Source organism: Quercus lobata, chromosome 12 (assembly GCF_001633185.2).
Source record: "Quercus lobata isolate SW786 chromosome 12, ValleyOak3.0 Primary Assembly, whole genome shotgun sequence".
NCBI classification, from domain to species: Eukaryota; Viridiplantae; Streptophyta; class Magnoliopsida; order Fagales; family Fagaceae; genus Quercus; species Quercus lobata.
This window is the reverse complement of record NC_044915.1, coordinates 16744646-16762155: the sequence shown is the minus strand read 5'-3', so window position 1 is coordinate 16762155 and position 17510 is coordinate 16744646. Positions and strand designations below refer to the sequence as shown.

Genomic DNA, 17510 nt, shown 5'->3' with positions numbered 1-17510 from the left:
CACTTCATTACTTTTTTTTTTTTTTGAGAAGAAAAGGAACCACTTTATTAATGTATGGAAAAATTATGAAGTTACATCAACATAAACTAGATAGGTAATGTCGGCTGGAACAGATTCCATCCAAACAGATAAAGGAAATGACATTCTAGCTCTCCTAGCTAATGCATGTGCAACACCGTTGCCCTGCCGCCTAACATGAGAGAAAGAACAAGTTTGAAACACACCCCTTAAAGACTTACAATCTTTTATAAGATGACCAATACTAGACTAGTCTGGGTAGAGGCCTACTAGTGCTTTTACCACAATCTCGGAGTCTCCCTCAAATACTGCATGTCTCAAGCCCAACTCTTCCATGAATATCATTGCTCTCCTCGCTGCCATTGCCTCAAGGACTTCCACAGTCGGCGGCATTTCAATTTTCTCTGCTAAAGATCCCATAACTTGACCCCGATCGTTCCGCACCACAACACCAATACCTGCTTTCTCTTCATCCACAAAACAAGCCCCGTCATAATTCACCTTGTACATTCCTGCAGCTGGTGGTACCCAACGTTGTGTCTGGGTCAATTTTCTCTCAGACCTGCCAACAGAATTTTCGTGGAACTTAGTTAGCAGTGCAGTTTCCGCTTCAAGGATCTTCTCCGGGGGTAGCTGCTGCTCGTTGAAGTGCCTCTTGTTACGCCTAGTCCATATCATCCATGCGACCACCATAAACAACTCCATGTTTTTGTCCTGCTGCCTTGCTGAGAACACCAAGTCTGCAAATGAGCCCATACTCTGTTCTGGGCTTCTAAGTTTCTTGAACCTGTGCCCCCAGCAACCTAGCACATGATCACATTCCCAAAGAGCATGATGGACCGTTTCCCTTGCTTTGTTACAATTGCTGCATAACGGTGACTGCAACACTTTCCGCCGATGCAAATTTGCCATCGTTGGGAGTGATTCGGTGCATGCTCGCCAGCCAAAGTGTTTTATCTTGTTTGGGATTTGCAAACTCCACATCCCCTTCCAAAATTTCCTTGAATCATCAGTGTTTGACCCCGACGCAACCTCCCTATTTTCCAGCTCACCTAATAGTTGATATCCTGTCTTTACCGAATAATTTCCATCCCGGCTTCGTCGCCAAACGGTGCAATCTTCCTGTGGCGTTCTGTAAAGTGGGATAGCCTTAATTCTTTGAGCCAGATATGGAGAAATCTTCTGGTCAATCAACTAGCCATTCCATTCCATTGTTGTCAGGTCTATTAGTGAGCTAACCGTGGAGTCATCCTTACATTCTAGCGTGCGTGGTACTGCTTTGGTTGGAAGGTAGCCCGGAATCCAGCTATCCTCGAACACCCTAATCTGTGATCCATCACCAACCCTCCATAACATCCCCTTCTCAATGACATGCCTTGCTTTAAGGATACTTTGCCAAGCATAGGAGCCTTTCTTGCTTTTTGCCTCCAATACCGAACCCGTGGGAAAGTATTTTGTGCTGAAAACCTTAAACAGAAGTGAATTTCTATTTGTTTGTAGTCTCCATATCTGTTTAGCAAGCATAGCCTCATTGAATCTCAACAAATCTTTGAACCCCATACCTCCCTCCTCTTTCGGTTTACATAAAACCTCCTAGCTCTTCCAATGAATTTTTCTTTGACTACCACGTTCACCCCACCAAAATTTTCTGATTTGCATTTCAATCTCCTTGCACAAACCCACCGGCAACTTGAAACAACTCATTGCAAATGTGGGGATAGCTTGCACCACCGCCTTGAGCAAGATCTCTCTCCCCACTTGAGATAGGAGCTTTTCCTTCCAACCTTGAAGCTTTGCCCACACCCTTTCTTTGATATAAGCGAGACTTGTCCTTTTATTTCTACCAACTACAGTGGGCAAACCAAGGTATTTTTCATATTCCTTGATTTCTGGAATTCCTAGGAAACTTATAATGTCTCTCTTCGTTTCTTCAGGCACTGCTTTGCTAAAGAAAAGGGTTGTCTTCTCCCGATTTATTTGTTGACCGGATGCCCCTTCATATAGCGATAGGATGTGTTGAATGGCTTGCAACTCCTCCATCCTTGCTTGGCAAAACAACAAAGTATCATCTGCAAAAAATAGGTTAGTAATTTTTAGGCCATTTTTACATAAGGAGAAACCCCGAATAACATTATCCCTTGCAGCATGTTGGATCAATCTATTCAACCCCTCCGAGCACAACAAAAAAAGGTATGGTGATAATGGGTCCCCCTGACGAATTCCCCTAGTTGGAGAGATTTCGCCTTTGGGTTCCCCATTAACTAAGATTGAATAAGACACCGTGATACATTCATAAATGAGATTCACCCAAGCATCACAAAAACCCATTTTTTTCATAATTTCAATCAAAAATCTCCACTCCACTCTATCATATGCTTTACTCATGTCTAACTTTAAGGTCATGAAATCTACTTTCTTTGACTTCTGTGTCTTCATATGATGTAACACTTCATTACTTCGTAAAAAGAAAAAAAATTGTATCAAAAGTTATGGTAGTAAAAGAACTATTGAAACATGTACATAGATCTCAAAATGCGGTTTCCCATCACATCAAATAATAGATAATTGGCATCCACATTGGGTTTTCAACCATAATGTAAGAAGGAACAATCTTATTAATCTAGTAAACGCTAGCTGGTTCTTACTCTAGCAATATTGCCAAACATAGGCACACCTAGGGTTGATACAACTATACATCCATTTAATTGGGCAGGAATCACCACCGATGGCACAAGGAATTTTGGGACCTAGGGCGATGTTTAAATTAAGGTCTTCTATATATTCAAATTTAATTAAATAATGTTTATTTTACTCTAAATCTATTATTCTAATTTGTTTAGATGCAAAAAATTTTAGTTTTTAAAAAAAAAAAAAAAAACTTATTTCTTGTTCATATGTGAGTTGTTCATCTAAATTTTTTTATAATTTTTTTAATTCGTTTCTAAGATTTTCACATTTTTTATTAAATTATTATATTGTATTCATTGCTAGTAATAAATTATTTGGGGAATCCTTTTGAGAATTGATTAATTTTTCACAAAACATTTTTTGTGTGTGTGTGTGTGTGTGTGTTAACAACTAGTGTCTGTATGTATATAAAGCTACAAAGAACATGCGAATTGGCATGTTAATTTAAGAATATTATGAAATTATTATAACATTTTGTTTTGTTTATTTCTTTACTATTTTTTTATTGGCTAATATTTAGGGCCTAATTAATACTCTTGCAGGTATAGAAATATCACTATTGATTAAAATTTGGGAGTCTTGTTCTACGTGGGGGCCTTAGGTGATTGCCTAATTGGCCTAAAGGTAGGGCCAGAACCACATCTATTTATTTAAAACTACATAACTTTTGATCACAACAACAGCAACAACAATAATACTAAGGTGCATAACATGTGCTTTTCATTAGATCATGGCAAACAATTAACCAGTTCTTCGAAAATGATTCGTTTTGATTAAGGAGTAATTGTCTGAAAGCTGTTTTATCAGCCTTACAAATATGGCAGGCAGAGTATTCAGCACCACTTTGATAATGACAATAATCGTGTTACAATGTTTGGTAATGACAATCTAGCGGTGTTACAATATTCTAGAGTACTCTCTGCAGCAAAAGAAGGGAAAAAAGAGTTCATAAACCAAAAAATTGTAAAATTTGCATGACAAGCTAGTGTGTCTTCGGAGAAACACGATTCACTTCTCTTTAGTTACCTATCATCCCAACTATAATTGTGAAGGGCCATTAGTCCAAAAGGTAAAAGCTATTACACACTGTTGGTACACAATTAATTTTAAACTGAAATCGGGAGTTGGAGATACAGTTTCAAGTAGAGATGTGTGTGTAATCATAACTACACTTAGGCTGCGTTTGAATCGACTTCAAAGTGATTCTGGAAATGATTTTCCGGAAAATGCATGCGTTTGGCTGTCACGGAAAACATTATTTTCCGGAAAATGATTTCCGGTTGACCACGAATTTTCCCTTTGACCACGGAAATCCATTTCTGCCTTCATTTTCACTTCAATTCACTTCCGGAGAGAGAGAGAGAGAGAGAGAGAGAGAGAGAGAGAGAGAAGAGAGAGCCCAGATCAGAGAGAGAGAGAGAAGAGAGAGCCCAGATCAGAGAGAGAGAGGGACGATCGCGCCGCTCGTCCGACGATCGCACCGCGCGGACGAGCGGCGCGGTGCACGATCGCGATCGTCGATCGAGTGGCGCGATCGACGATCGCGATTGATGAGCGCCCTCGTCTCTCGTCGATCGACGAGCGTCGCTCGTCGGACGAGCGTTTCGCCGGATTTGATGCATTTTCTGGTAAAATGATTAAATGAACCAAACACCAAAATTAATTTTCCGTAAAATGAATTTTGTGACAGCCAAACACATGAAAACGTTTTCCTTTCCGGAAAATAGCATTTCCGAAAAATAGAATATTTTCCGGAAATGATTTTACGCGAACCAAACACAGCCTTACATGCACTTAATTTTGAACTGAAATCGGAAATTAGAGACACAATTTCAAGTAGGAATATGTGTGTAATAATAACTACACTTAGTACCAAATTATGGCAACATGTTTGTGGATAATGCTCATACTAGTATTGAGTAGTGACCAGATCCAAGGAATGTCATAATTAGCAGACTAAGCAAAATCATCCCAGTAGTTGCGAGTTCATCACGAGAATATCTATTTTTTTTGTGTGCTTTTGTTTTTTCCAGGCAATTTGTGAAGATAAGTGGAACATCACTTGTATATTATCTACCAAAAATATCACATTTATTGTATACCAATTGCAACATATCATTGCTATCTTCTCAAGGCACCAAAAAAAAAAAAAAAAAAAAAAAAAATTCATTGCTACTAAGTTGTGAAAAATGCATGTCACAATATTTATATTGAAAAACACTAGATTTACAAACTATTTTATAACATTTTTTACTAATTGTCGGTGTGGTGAGTAGTAATTGATAAGTAAAAAGTAATGGTAGTGATAGGTTCAGATGATTTGTAAATTGTAAAGATGTTGCAAAATAGTTTGTATAGGTAGGATTACTCATTTATACTATTTATTAAACGATAAAAGGTGAAAAAAAATGTAAAAATTGGGTTACACCAATTAAGAAAATAACAATTCTCATTTAGCTATTCTATCCTTTTTTAAAAATATATATATATATATATATATTTTAAAAAAGGTAAATTATTATTATTTTTTTAAATTCTTGGAGTTTTGGATATGTTTCATTTAAATATTAAAATTTCAAAATATTTATTTTTAACCTCAAAGTTTCAAAAAACATTTCGTTTAAACCTTCTTAGAGTTTTGGATAAATTAAATGTAAATCTCAAAATTTGAAGTGAATTTCATTTAAACCAACAAATCATGTGATGTTTAAGGGCATTAACATAATAAATGTGATACAATCATACAAGGGTTAAATGAAACCTTTTTAAAATTTTTGAGAGTTGAACGAAATATTTTGAAAGTTCAAGGTTTTTAAAAGAGACATTTCCAAAAACCGTAAGATTTAAAAAGTAATTTATCCTAAAAAATCTCAATTAGCCTAGTGTTTTCTTAAATTTGATTAGATTTACAGGGACGCTTTTTATGCTTTCACCACAAACTATTTCAATTTTTTTTTTTTTTTTTTGGTTACAACTTTGACATATCCGATTGTGATTGATTGCTAATAATTTATCAATAGATTCACAATTTTTTCTCCACTATTTACACTCGGTCACATTTCAATTATGACAAAGAAATTGCTAAATAGTTCGTGGTCATAAATTTTTACATAACAAACCAAGTAGGAAAATCAGTTGTAATTTGCTTAAATACGTTTACTCAGAATCTTCTCTTTTTGAACCAATACTTAACTGCAAAAACTCTCCAGCCACTATAAATAGCTGATAGTCCCTTTTAACACACAGCAAGACAGTTACGAATATTTGTTTTAAAGAGAAAAGAGTAAAAGAAAAACAATGGAGGTTGATCTATCTCCAAAGTTGGCAAAGAAGGTGTACGGAGACAATGGAGGGTCATACCATGCTTGGTCTCCATCTGAGCTTCCCATGCTTCGTGAAGGGAATATTGGTGCTGCTAAGTTGGCCCTTGAGAAGAATGGTTTTGCTCTTCCTTGTTATTCTGATTCTTCCAAGGTTGCTTTTGTACTCCAAGGTTGCTTATATATATATAATCGTTTTCTGTTTTTATAATTTTTTGCTTCTTTGCTTGTCTACATTTGTGGGTTTTAAGTTCTATTGTTTGATCAATTTTACGTTGCATACTTGCATGTTCTATTGTTGTTACGGTTAGATACATAGGTTTATTGATGTGCTGAATTAAATTTATTTAATAAATGGGTTCTTTGTTGGGTATAGAATTTGTAGAATAAAATTTGAATGTAATTTATTTATTTATTTTTTAAGTTTTCTTTATTTTTTCTTAATTGAGAAGGTTTTGATTTGTGGATTTTCTAGGTATCTTTTAGCGCATCATGAGAAATTTTGGATTGTGTTAAATGAATCGATTAAACTAAAATTTGGGGTATTTATTTTGATAGTAGAAAGCCCAAAATTGTTCTGGTATTAACGTATTGTGTTAAGTTACAACTCACTACCATCATGGGCTAGGTGGACTCAAATCATATCATGGCAATTTTGGTCAGTCTTTTGATGGAAGATTGCTTGTTTTTATTTTATTATGATTTTCTGTTTTCATTATGCTCTTGATTGCTCCATTTTTTGTCATGTTCTGAATTTTTATTCTAAACTTTCACCCAACTTTTTGGGTGCTTTTACTTGAGATTGGTTTTATAATTGGGTTAAAAGGAAAACAAAATATCTAAGTAATCCAGTTGTTTGAATTATTATGGAAGAATAAATTTTTAGGCATTTAAATGTTGGTAAGAACAATGACTTTTGGATAGGAATGATTTGATGGCCTGACCTTTTAAAAGAGTAGTATTGTGCTATTGTCCATATGCAACAGAAGAGTAAGCATTAAACATATTGTCTACAATTTGTTTTACAGAGTAATGATAGAGTATGATCCAAATTCTGTCAACCATTCATTGTGTAGTATGTGTAATATGTTAACTTAGTCCTCATTGGTTTTCTGTAGGAAATGGTGTAGCTGGAATTGTGCTTCCTGAATCAGAAGAGAAAGTTCTTGCAATTAAGAAGGGTGATGCCATTGCCCTTCCTTTTGGTGCGGTTACATGGTGGTACAACAAAGAGGACACTGAGTTAGTCGTTCTTTTCTTGGGAGACACTTCAAAAGCACACAGAGCTGGTGAGTTTACTGATTTTTTCCTGACGGGTTCCAATGGGATCTTCACTGGGTTCTCTACTGAAGTTGTGAGCCGAGCGTGTGACTTAGATGAGAATGCTGTGAAGGCCTTTGTTGGAAACCAATCAGGCAATGGAATTGTCAAGCTTGATGAGAACTTTGAAATGCCTGAGCCAAAGAAGGAACATCGATTTGGTATGGCATTCAATTGTGAGGAGGCTCCATTAGACGTGGACATTAAGAAAGGTGGAAGGGTTGTGCTATTGAACACTAATGTTCTTCCTATGCTTGGTGAAGCTGGGCTTGGGGGTGACCTTATTAGGTTGGATGGAAGTGCCATGTGCTCTCCTGGATATTCTTGTGACTCGGCATTGCAGGTGACTTATATTGTTAGGGGTAGTGGCCGTGTTCAGGTTGTCGGCGTTGATGGCCGTAGGGTCTTGGAATCAACTCTTAAGGCGGGTAATTTGTTCATCGTGCCAAGGTTTTTTGTTGTATCAAAGATTGCCTCTCCTGAGGGTATGGATTGGTTCACTGTCATCACCAGCCCCAAGTAAGACTATTTCCACACTCTTAGGCACATTGTCACATTTGTGTTAAGCTACTGCTTGTTTTTATCCTTAGACCTCCTGGTTGTTTAATTTGCTAGTGTTGGAGTCAATCAATTCTGTGTAAAGAACTCAGCACAGGTCCGGGTCTATAGCTCAATAGTATAGGCAAATGGGACGGTCGTCTAAGGCCTCAAGTAAAAAACAAAGGGGACGGTCACCTAAGGCCTAAGTAAAAAAAAAAGGCCCAAAATTTTAACTAATAGGGTTTTATTTATTTATTTTAATAGTATTAATTATACCCAAATACTAGCTAATAAATAAAATATTATTTTTATCAAAGAAAAAACAAGAAAAAGATAGAGAAATAAATGTTATGTCTACAGTATTTTTCATAACACTTTCACAACAAATTTTAAGTGATAGGTTATTACTGGTTGTTATTTGTGTGTAAAAAAGTAACTTCAGTGGTGAGTTTAAATTAGAATCAGTAATAAATTAACATCTAGGATTTGTAGTGAAAGTATTGTAAATATAACACTTCTAAAAAAAGAAAAAAAAGAGAGCAATACACAAAAAATTTCACAATAGGTAAGTTGTTAAACTTTTACTAGTTTTCATCTAGATCCACTACTAACAGAATTTTTTTTTTTACCATTATCAATCTACCATATTAACTGGTATGAAAAATTTTATCAAATTTTTTGTGTTGATAGACTTTCTAAATTTTTTTTTTTATATGGTTCATGTTAATTAGTAATTTTGCATATAAAAATAGAGAAAAAGACCTCAATTCAATTTTTGCCGTAGGCCCCAAATACATCAGGTCGCATTCTGCTAAGCAGTAGAAGAAATTTAATATTAAATCGTGTATAATTATTTCTAGTGAAAGTTTTTATGACTCATGACTTTGTTTCTCTGTAGGAGTCCGACATTCACCCAATTAGCTGGAAGGACTTCTGTATGGAAGGCTCTATCTCCTTCGGTGCTCCAGGTTTCATTCGATGTGGATGCCGATACAGAGAAGCTTTTCCGCTCAAAGAGGACTTCTGAGGCCATTTTCTTCCCTCCACCGAATTGATAAAAAAACTAGATTTGTCTTGCTATTTTCTTAGTCATCTCAATAAAAAAGCTTAGTTAGATTGTAATTTTTTATTATATTCTTCATGCTTGCAGAATTTTTTAAAAATTAAAGATCAATAATTATATCATTAGTCAAGTGTTTAAATTTCAAGTTTTTGTAGTTTTAAATTATGCATAAAAAATATGTTTATGAATCAAATAATTATTAATATCCAATTTAAATAAAATTTGACATGTATGTTAAGAATATAAAAAAAATATGCAATCTAATGTTTAGATTTTCAAAATATATCTTAATTTTTTAATGGAAGTATGAAGGGATTCTCTAATTTGTCCTTTCATTTCACTCTAGTCACCAAATAATTTTCGCATATAGCGTTGAGCTACCAAATTTTTAATTGTGAATTAAGCTTTCCCATTTGACTTGAAATGAATTGATGAATATACTTTTGAGGGTGTGAAAGTCATCATGTGAGTGATAATTTTATTTATTTATTTATTTATTATTATTATCATTATTTTGTCTTGAATAAACCAAAAGAGGATCAACCACCATCTCTGATTCTCTATGTTATTGAGCTAAAACAGTCTCAAGTACAAAGGAGGTGCGGATTTTCTAGATAGACTACAACTAAACACCCATGAAGCCAACTCATGGGCAAAGGAGTTAGATTCTCTAGTGATAACTGAGAAGTACTCCAAAAGGAGAATGGTCACAAAAGAGACAACAGTTCATCACAAATTACTAGTGAAGCTTGGTCAAAGAGGAGAGAAGATGATTTATAACATGCAGGGCATCTCATTCAAGAATAACTTTGGTGAAACCTTCATCTAACAAGCCATGGAGGGGTCAATAACAAGCAATGCTATTTGGTTAGTAATTACTGTAATTTTTAAATATGCATTATTAAAGCCAAAAAGCCCAACATTGGACACATCATTACATCTTTTTTAGATTTGTAGCAAAACCATGAAAGGAATCCATTTCAATTATGGATATTCTCCACATCTGCTACATGGAGTGGTTCACAATCACCTTAATCTTCTATATATTTAGGGGACTAATGTTAAAGATTATTAGCGTGCATTTTCAACCTCTTTTTTTAAAACCTACCTACTTGTCTGTTTAATACAATTTAAGTCAGATAATTTTTGTTGCTAAATTATATATTAATTTAAATTTGTTCTTTAAAAATTATAATGATATATTTCCATTACACAAAAGATTTTTTTTGTTTTTGTTTTTGTTTAAATAACTACATCTCCTTTTCATATTAGGTGAATCTCACAAGTGAGGAACCCAAAGGTCACAACCCATGTGAGATATCCATATTACACCAAATACCACCTCTTAGACTAGCGGGATTTGATGAGGCCGTTGTCTCTCTCTTTAGAAAATAAAAAATATAATATATACATATATATATATTTAAAAGTTGAAGCGTAGTATTTATTGTTGCTATACTTTTGTTGAGCCATATTAACGGTTATGTCATTATTTTCTTTCCATTAATAAACAAAATTCTTTTATTTCCATTATTTTTCAATTATTTTTTTTAATGATTTCATTGTTTTCACTTCAGCTTCCATAACACCCATGACTCCTTCTATCCACTGTTTTCAACTTTCCATGTAAGCTCTTTAATGTGTCAAACTCTCCCTCTCCTCATTTCTTGCCTCTTCATCTCCTCATTGAACCCAACCAATTCATACCTGTTTAGTTGTCACTATTCCTAAAAAATCAAAGGGATGATATATGAACTGCTAGACGTCCTTTGTCACTCTTAACCAGAGGAGGAATGGTACCGTTAGACATCCTCTGCCGCTCTTAACTAGAAGAGGAATGGTTTTGGATTTAGCTCCTGCCTAAAAAAAGAGCTTATTTCAAAGCATCAAGTTTATCTTCTTCAATGGGGATATTGCTCTGTTCCATAAAACCATATGGTATGTCAAGTGTGTTTTATACATTGGAGTATTGTATGTTTTTATTTTAGGGCAAAGTTTAGTTATAAAATCGGTTGTAACTTAAGGCTACAATTTCCTTTTAAAAAAATTAACATTACTATATATTTTGAAAATCTAATCGTTGAATTGCATGTTCTTTATGCTCTTAATACACATGTCAAATTTTATGCCCATCGGATATTATTTGCTATATGATTTATAAGTTTATATTTTATGCATAATTTTAAACTACAAAAACTTGTAATTTAAACAATTTATTGATGACATAGCTATTGATATTTAATTTTCTAGAAATCTTGTGAGCTTGGAGGATATAAGAAAAAAAAAAAATGTAATCCATTGGTGGATTTGTCACAATTCACATTCAATAAAAAGATATTGAGTTGTAGCCTTAGTCTACAACCAATTTTGTTACTAAATTTCGTCCATTAATTTATATTTTTGACTCTTTTACAATGAATTTTTACCAAGCAAAATGATTTGCTCTCTATTTTGATGCTAAAGATAATCCCAATATTTACAGTTCTATATTTTTACTCAAGTGTTTGATAAAATGACTACAAGAAGGATTAAAAAAATAAATAAAACAAAGATTTTCATGTTCATTTAGAAGAAAAAATGTTGAAGAATACTATTTTATTAGTAAACTTCATTCATAAATGGCTTTTAAACACTCAAAAAAATTCCTAAGGTGTGTTTCATTGGATTTATTGCAATAATGAAGATAGTAAAAAGAATATTAGGTAACAATAATTTTGATTTACTATCCTCTTCTCTTTTAACATGTTCTAGCAGTTGTAGGTTTATTTATTTTTATTTTTTTACCACCCAAATTTCAAAATTTGAAATAAAGAACAAAGATTTGCTTCACATATACTTCTTCTTGAGATGCATCGCACAAAAAATGATAAGACATGTAATATACTTATATTTTGAATATATAATCTTTATTTCATTATCCACATCATTTTTGCCAAAATAGAATAAAATATCTATAAATTTTGTGACTCTAATGAATAATAATTAATAATTAAATAAAGTCATTTCTAAAACAGTTCACCAAATATAAAAATCATCAGAGACTATAAGAATGACTCTTTGTTTACCTAGGTAATACAAACATATGACTATATGAGTATGTTTTATATTATTTTAATTACTTTTAATGACAGTCAATTGCCTTCTCCTCCATTATATTAGAAAAAAAACATTTTAGGTTTTAATTATTATTTTTATTAATTATTATCAATAAATCACAATAATCATTCAAATAATAGTTGCATCCTTACTCATATATATATATATATATATATATATATATACCATAACAGGGAGTCCACAAGCATAAGAGTAATATTCAACCGTACAAAAATTTACAAGAAGATTTTCCTCTTATCATTTTTCTTTTTCTTTTTCTTTTTTTATTCTTAGTATGTCAATTTAAATCTATTATTTTGTAAAAGCCATGTTTACTCAACACTATATTTAATTGTGAAGTTTCTAGGGTATGCCATATATTTGATGGTTGATTTAAATGATTTCTTGACAAAATTTTGTTTGAATAATTTAATAAGTTTTTTTTTTTTTTTTAGTTTATATTAACTTATGTAGTAAGAATTTTATTTTGGCGATTCACAAAATGATCCTTTATGTAATAATTTATATTCTCCCACATAAAAATGTGTGTAAAAACTATAATATAGGCAATATAATTTTGGGGATAATTACCAAATAATATAAATTTATGTAAGTTATACATGATGTCCATCTAACTATTAAAAATCATTTCAATTATAAGTGTGATTTTTAATTATTTAACAATAGAATTTATAAACAAAATTTTGGACTTTGAAAAAAATAAAAAAGAAGTAAAAACGGCTTATTCATGTAAAAAAAAAAAAAAAAATCACATAAACAAAATATAATAGATAGTTTAGAAATTGAATTGGAATCTAATACATAGTTAGGGATAACGATTGTGTTTTGACATACAATATACTCATGTTTTCTGCAACTCGTTAAGTTTGCAATTGAATCATAGTTGGGGGTATTTGCAGTGCGGTGTGGTATGGTTTAGTCAAAGTCGTAACCGCACCGCACCTAAATTTTGCGGTTACATGTGCGGTGCAGTACAGTGTAATGCGGTTTAGAGTTTAACTAAAATCATAACCGCATTGCACCTCATTTTGCAGTCACATGTATGGTACGGTGTATAAGATCCGATTTGAATCCGGTATATTTTTCAAATTTTAAGTTTTTCCTACCTTGCCAAAAACTGATTTTTTCTTTATTTTGAGCCAAATTTAAAACTATTGAGTTAGTTTTTCTTTATTTTAGACAGACTTTTCTAATCAACACTTACGAGGGTTATTAAACTATTTTAATATTAAAAAATAAATATATTAATATGTAGAGAGGGTGTGGTGTGATGTGGTGCAGTGCAGTACGGTACGGTGCGATTATGTCATTTTACGAGTGGTTTTGATGCGGTTTTTGGTGTTTGGTAAACACCCATAATCACAGTACATGGGGAGAGGACAACATACACTAACACAGAGTTGCCGTATCTTATTCTGCTTGACACATGCAAGTCTTTGATTCCATTTAAAAGAAAAAAATTTAAGTTAAACAAAGCGAAACATTTCCATTACTTGACGGAACCCACAAAGAAAAGTGTGCCGGATTTCCCAGATGATAATCAGGTTATTATTATACCCCAAAAAAAAAAAAAAAAAAAAAAAAAAACTAGTGATTATTGGACAATAATCTTGACCGACTTGACGGCACGCCTAAATAATAAGTGTGCATAGTTTCTGAGCTAGTGACGACTAAAACAATAATATAACCTGTTTATTTATTTGGTCATTTTTAAATCGGAAATAATAAGCTCTTCATATAATGTTTTTTTAAACATAATTTGGTGATAAAAACAACAAAAGAGCGTGACAAATGATGGTAGAAACAGCAAGCGGATATTTCAAGTTTTCATTTCTTGTATAAATACCTTAGAGTTTTATCTCGTAATTAAGGCATCAACTTAACACTGTTACAGTTGAACCAAGTTCAATCCCAATGGCCACGGCAGTGCTACATATTCTTTTGCACACATTATTGCTTGCAGCTCTTCTATTGAGTTGCCATGGCCAGGAAAGGAAGGTACATTGGTTTTCATAGTTTAAATTTAGTCTTTTTAATGTCCAAAGTAATTCAACATGGTTTCTTTATTAAGAAGTTTGTGCTGCATATAGGTTCACATTGTATACATGGGAGACAAGATTCAAGGAGATTTTTCTGCCGCATCATCGCACCATTCCATGCTAGAGAGTGTACTTGGAAGGTGTTACAACTTTTAGCCTGTCACTACTTATATAATGTCATAGTTTTGCACTAGTCTTCTAGTTAACACCCTATAATTAGTGTTAGGAGTTCTAATAGTTCAGAACTATGGCAATTAAAAGCAATGTACAGTTAATGTAATAACTAAAAACCATGCTAGGGTCTCTAGAAGCTGATATGTGGTAATGCAAAGGCAACTTATATCTATCAAGGTATTATGGTGCATGCTAACGTTATGTAGAGTGAACGAGTAGTTATTTTGAGATGTGTCAACAGGAACCAAATAGTGATCTTGGACATGTTTGGAGAAAATTTTAGATTGGGCTGCAAAGTGTGACCAATGTGACATTTTTAGCTTGTATAATAATCAAGAGAGTTCCAGTCTACACTCCAAAACAGAATCACACTTCAATGTCATCACTTTTATAACTGGAAACCACCTGAAGGCTTTACTATATTCATAGTGTAGTGTGTCATTCCAAATATAAATCCCTTCCCATAACAGCTTTAACTTTTGAATTATCTCAAGCATATTCCTTTTTTTTTTTTTTTCAATTGCAGTGCTTCGACAGCAAAAGAGTCACTACTCTATAGTTATGGGAAGAGTTTTAATGGATTTGCAGCTAAATTAACTGATGAAGAAGTTGAAAAATTCTCAGGTGAGTGTCAAACTAGTGGCAAGGAATGAAATTTTACTACCGTTTGTGTGTTAAAAGCAGTTGAAATGTATTGCAGAAATGGAAGGTGTGATTTCAGTACTTCCAAACCACAGACTAAATCTTCACACTACAAGGTCATGGGACTTCATGGGTTTCCCATCCAAAGGCAAAGTTGGAAGCCCTCAAGAAGGAGATGTCATTATTGGGCTTCTTGACACAGGTTATTATATTAAGCACACAATTGTCACCATTTTGCTTTGAGTAAATAACGAAGCAAATGCTCAAATTTGAAGTTTTTCCACATCTGTTGTGTTGCAGGAATCTGGCCAGAATCTGATAGCTTCAACGATGAAGGGCTCGGCTCTCCACCTAGTAAATGGAAGGGTAAATGCCAAGGAGCCAACTTCACCTGCAACAAGTGAGCTCTCCTTTTGCCTTGTACTTATGTGTGCATTGCCATGGGTACAAACATATTACTCATTAGATGAATAAGAACTAATGTGATTGAGAAAATTTCAAAGAAAAAATAAATTGGACATGCTGGTGTTTGTATGAAGGCAATGATTATTAGGCAGAGATACTATTGTGGAGTTTGTTTTCTTAATGGAAGATAACCAACAACTAAAAAAAGGTTTCAATCCTAATTGACAGAAATAAAGATGAGTCACTACATTTTGAAGATTTTCTATACTAGGGACACAAAATCCTAAGTGATTGTCTTAGAAACTTTTTGGACAGGGGGCACATGTAACTATTACATAACTTGAGGCACAAACTAAAGACATAATAAATTAACATTCATCTTTTAGGCATTCATCTCAGATAGCTACTTACAGAAATTTTAAAATCACAGCAAAATCATTGGAGCCCGTTACTACAACAGTGAAGGAGACTATGACATAATAGACATCAAATCCCCAAGGAATTCCGAGGATCATGGAACCCATACATCCTCAACAGCTGCAGGGAGGGAGGTAGCTGGAGCCAGCTACTTTGGGCTAGCTGAAGGAACTGCAAGAGGTGGAGTTCCTGGTGCAAGGACTGCAATGTACAAAGTCTGCTGGTCATCTGGATGTTACTCAGCAGACGTCCTAGCAGCATTTGACGATGCAATAGCAGATGGAGTTGACATTATTTCCGTTTCCATTGGTTTTGGCGGGTTTTCACCATACTTTGAAGACCCATTGGCTATTGGGTCTTTCCATGCCATGAAAAATGGCATCTTGACCTCAGCTTCTGCTGGAAACTCAGGACCTTTCCCATTATCCATTGCTAATCATGCACCTTGGATATTAACTGTTGCTGCAAGCACCATTGACAGAAAATTTGTTGCTCAAGTTGTGCTTGGCAGTGGACAAGCCTTTACTGTGAGTTTTTGGTTGAAGTTAATGTATTCAAAAGATAGCATTCCCATAGAGTAATCTTTACCAATTCTTTGAATGATCTAATGAAGGGTCTCTCCATTAATAGCTTCAACCTCAATGGAACATCATTTCCCTTGATTAGTGTTGAAGATGGCCTTAAAATTTTAAACTACATCAGATCAACAAAGTAAATAAATTGCTATACTAATTATCTTTAAATAAATCATTGATGGCATAAATTGCTTACTTTCTTCAACACCCTAATGAAATACTTTGAACCCTTGATAGATTTCCGATTGCCACTATTCTGGTTGGTGAGACATGGAAGGATGTCATGGCACCTTATGTTGTATCATTTTCATCTAGGGGACCCAACCCTATCGCCCCAGACATTCTCAAGGTGATTAGAAAATGAGTACATAGTTTACAAAATTGTTTTCATCTATAATTTTAGTTTTAGTTTTAGAACATGGCTTAATATGTTAAAATTATGTTTGGATGATATATATGCAGCCTGATCTCACAGCCCCTGGAGTAGATATTCTTGCTGCTTGGTCTCCTGTGGCTCCACCTTCCGTGGACCAGGACGACACTAGGAGTGTCAAATTCAACATAATTTCTGGGACATCAATGTCTTGCCCTCACACAAGTGGTGCAGCTAACTATGTTAAGGCTGCCCATCCGAACTGGTCACCTGCTGCCATTAAATCTGCCCTTATGACCACAGGTGAAATAACAAACTTGACTTCTAGAACATGATTATGTTCAAGACTATTGCCTTATAGAAAATGTTAAATTCCCCTAATTTTACTATAAAAGGTTTATAAACTGACATGACAAAACTCAAGAAAATGGCAGAAAGATTAAACATGCCTTGCTATCTGTTGGAAGCATAGAACCTTATATAGACTATGAAAGAAATTAACCACACTGATAAGGAAAAACATTATAAATCATCGTTTACTCTCTCTCAATGACCTAACTTTTGTAATGAATAGTTTATATTGTGGACCCCAAGAAGCATGAAGACCTTGAATTTGCTTATGGATCCGGTCACATCAACCCATTGCAAGCAGTAGACCCTGGGCTCGTCTATGATGCATATGAGGCAGACTACATAAACTTTCTGTGCATGCAAGGCTACAATACCACCACGTTAAGACTCGTCAACGGAGACAAGAGCAGCTTTTGCAATACCTCAAAGCCTGGAAGAGCATGGAACCTTCGCATTGTTGATCTATAA

At 34.0% G+C, this 17510-nt stretch overlaps 4 protein-coding genes across 4 annotated transcripts; 2 read left to right on the top strand and 2 right to left on the bottom strand.

Moving 5' to 3' along the window:
* Positions 1-267: 267 nt before the first annotated feature.
* On the bottom strand, positions 268-930 carry LOC115970304. The gene has a single exon (XM_031089956.1). It carries the CDS (start codon positions 928-930, stop codon positions 268-270), a length of 663 nt encoding a protein of 220 aa, XP_030945816.1.
* A 282-nt stretch (positions 931-1212) lies between these two features.
* Positions 1213-2058, bottom strand: LOC115970303. The gene is made up of 2 exons (XM_031089955.1): positions 1702-2058; positions 1213-1527 (listed from the first exon to the last, which is right to left on the bottom strand). The coding sequence occupies exons 1-2, from the start codon at positions 2056-2058 to the stop codon at positions 1213-1215; spliced, it is 672 nt and encodes a 223-aa protein (XP_030945815.1).
* A 3911-nt stretch (positions 2059-5969) lies between these two features.
* Positions 5970-8941, top strand: LOC115969764 (glutelin type-D 1-like). The gene is made up of 3 exons (XM_031089374.1): positions 5970-6199; positions 7145-7865; positions 8785-8941. The coding sequence occupies exons 1-3, from the start codon at positions 6004-6006 to the stop codon at positions 8939-8941; spliced, it is 1074 nt and encodes a 357-aa protein (XP_030945234.1). The 5' UTR covers positions 5970-6003.
* Positions 8942-13980: 5039 nt separating this feature from the next.
* On the top strand, positions 13981-17510 carry LOC115970302 (cucumisin-like). The gene is made up of 10 exons (XM_031089954.1): positions 13981-14064; positions 14157-14245; positions 14806-14903; positions 14980-15123; positions 15222-15321; positions 15757-16270; positions 16357-16454; positions 16556-16667; positions 16781-16994; positions 17266-17510. The coding sequence occupies exons 1-10, from the start codon at positions 13981-13983 to the stop codon at positions 17508-17510; spliced, it is 1698 nt and encodes a 565-aa protein (XP_030945814.1).

Excerpts from the sequence above, each read along its gene's own strand:
- LOC115970302 (XM_031089954.1), top strand. The coding sequence starts at position 13,981 with ATGGCCACGGCAGTGCTACATATTCTTTTGCACACATTATTGCTTGCA. Across the intron at positions 14,246-14,805 it reads CTAGAGAGTGTACTTGGAAG|TGCTTCGACAGCAAAAGAGT; the intron begins GTGTTACAACTT and ends TTTCAATTGCAG. Across the intron at positions 16,995-17,265 it reads ATCTGCCCTTATGACCACAG|TTTATATTGTGGACCCCAAG; the intron begins GTGAAATAACAA and ends TGTAATGAATAG.
- LOC115970304 (XM_031089956.1), bottom strand. The coding sequence starts at position 930 with ATGGCAAATTTGCATCGGCGGAAAGTGTTGCAGTCACCGTTATGCAGC.
- LOC115969764 (XM_031089374.1), top strand. The coding sequence starts at position 6,004 with ATGGAGGTTGATCTATCTCCAAAGTTGGCAAAGAAGGTGTACGGAGAC. Across the intron at positions 6,200-7,144 it reads GGTTGCTTTTGTACTCCAAG|GAAATGGTGTAGCTGGAATT; the intron begins GTTGCTTATATA and ends GGTTTTCTGTAG. Across the intron at positions 7,866-8,784 it reads ACTGTCATCACCAGCCCCAA|GAGTCCGACATTCACCCAAT; the intron begins GTAAGACTATTT and ends GTTTCTCTGTAG.
- LOC115970303 (XM_031089955.1), bottom strand. The coding sequence starts at position 2,058 with ATGGAGGAGTTGCAAGCCATTCAACACATCCTATCGCTATATGAAGGG. Across the intron at positions 1,528-1,701 it reads TGAGTTGTTTCAAGTTGCCG|ATATGGAGACTACAAACAAA; the intron begins GTGGGTTTGTGC and ends CTTGCTAAACAG.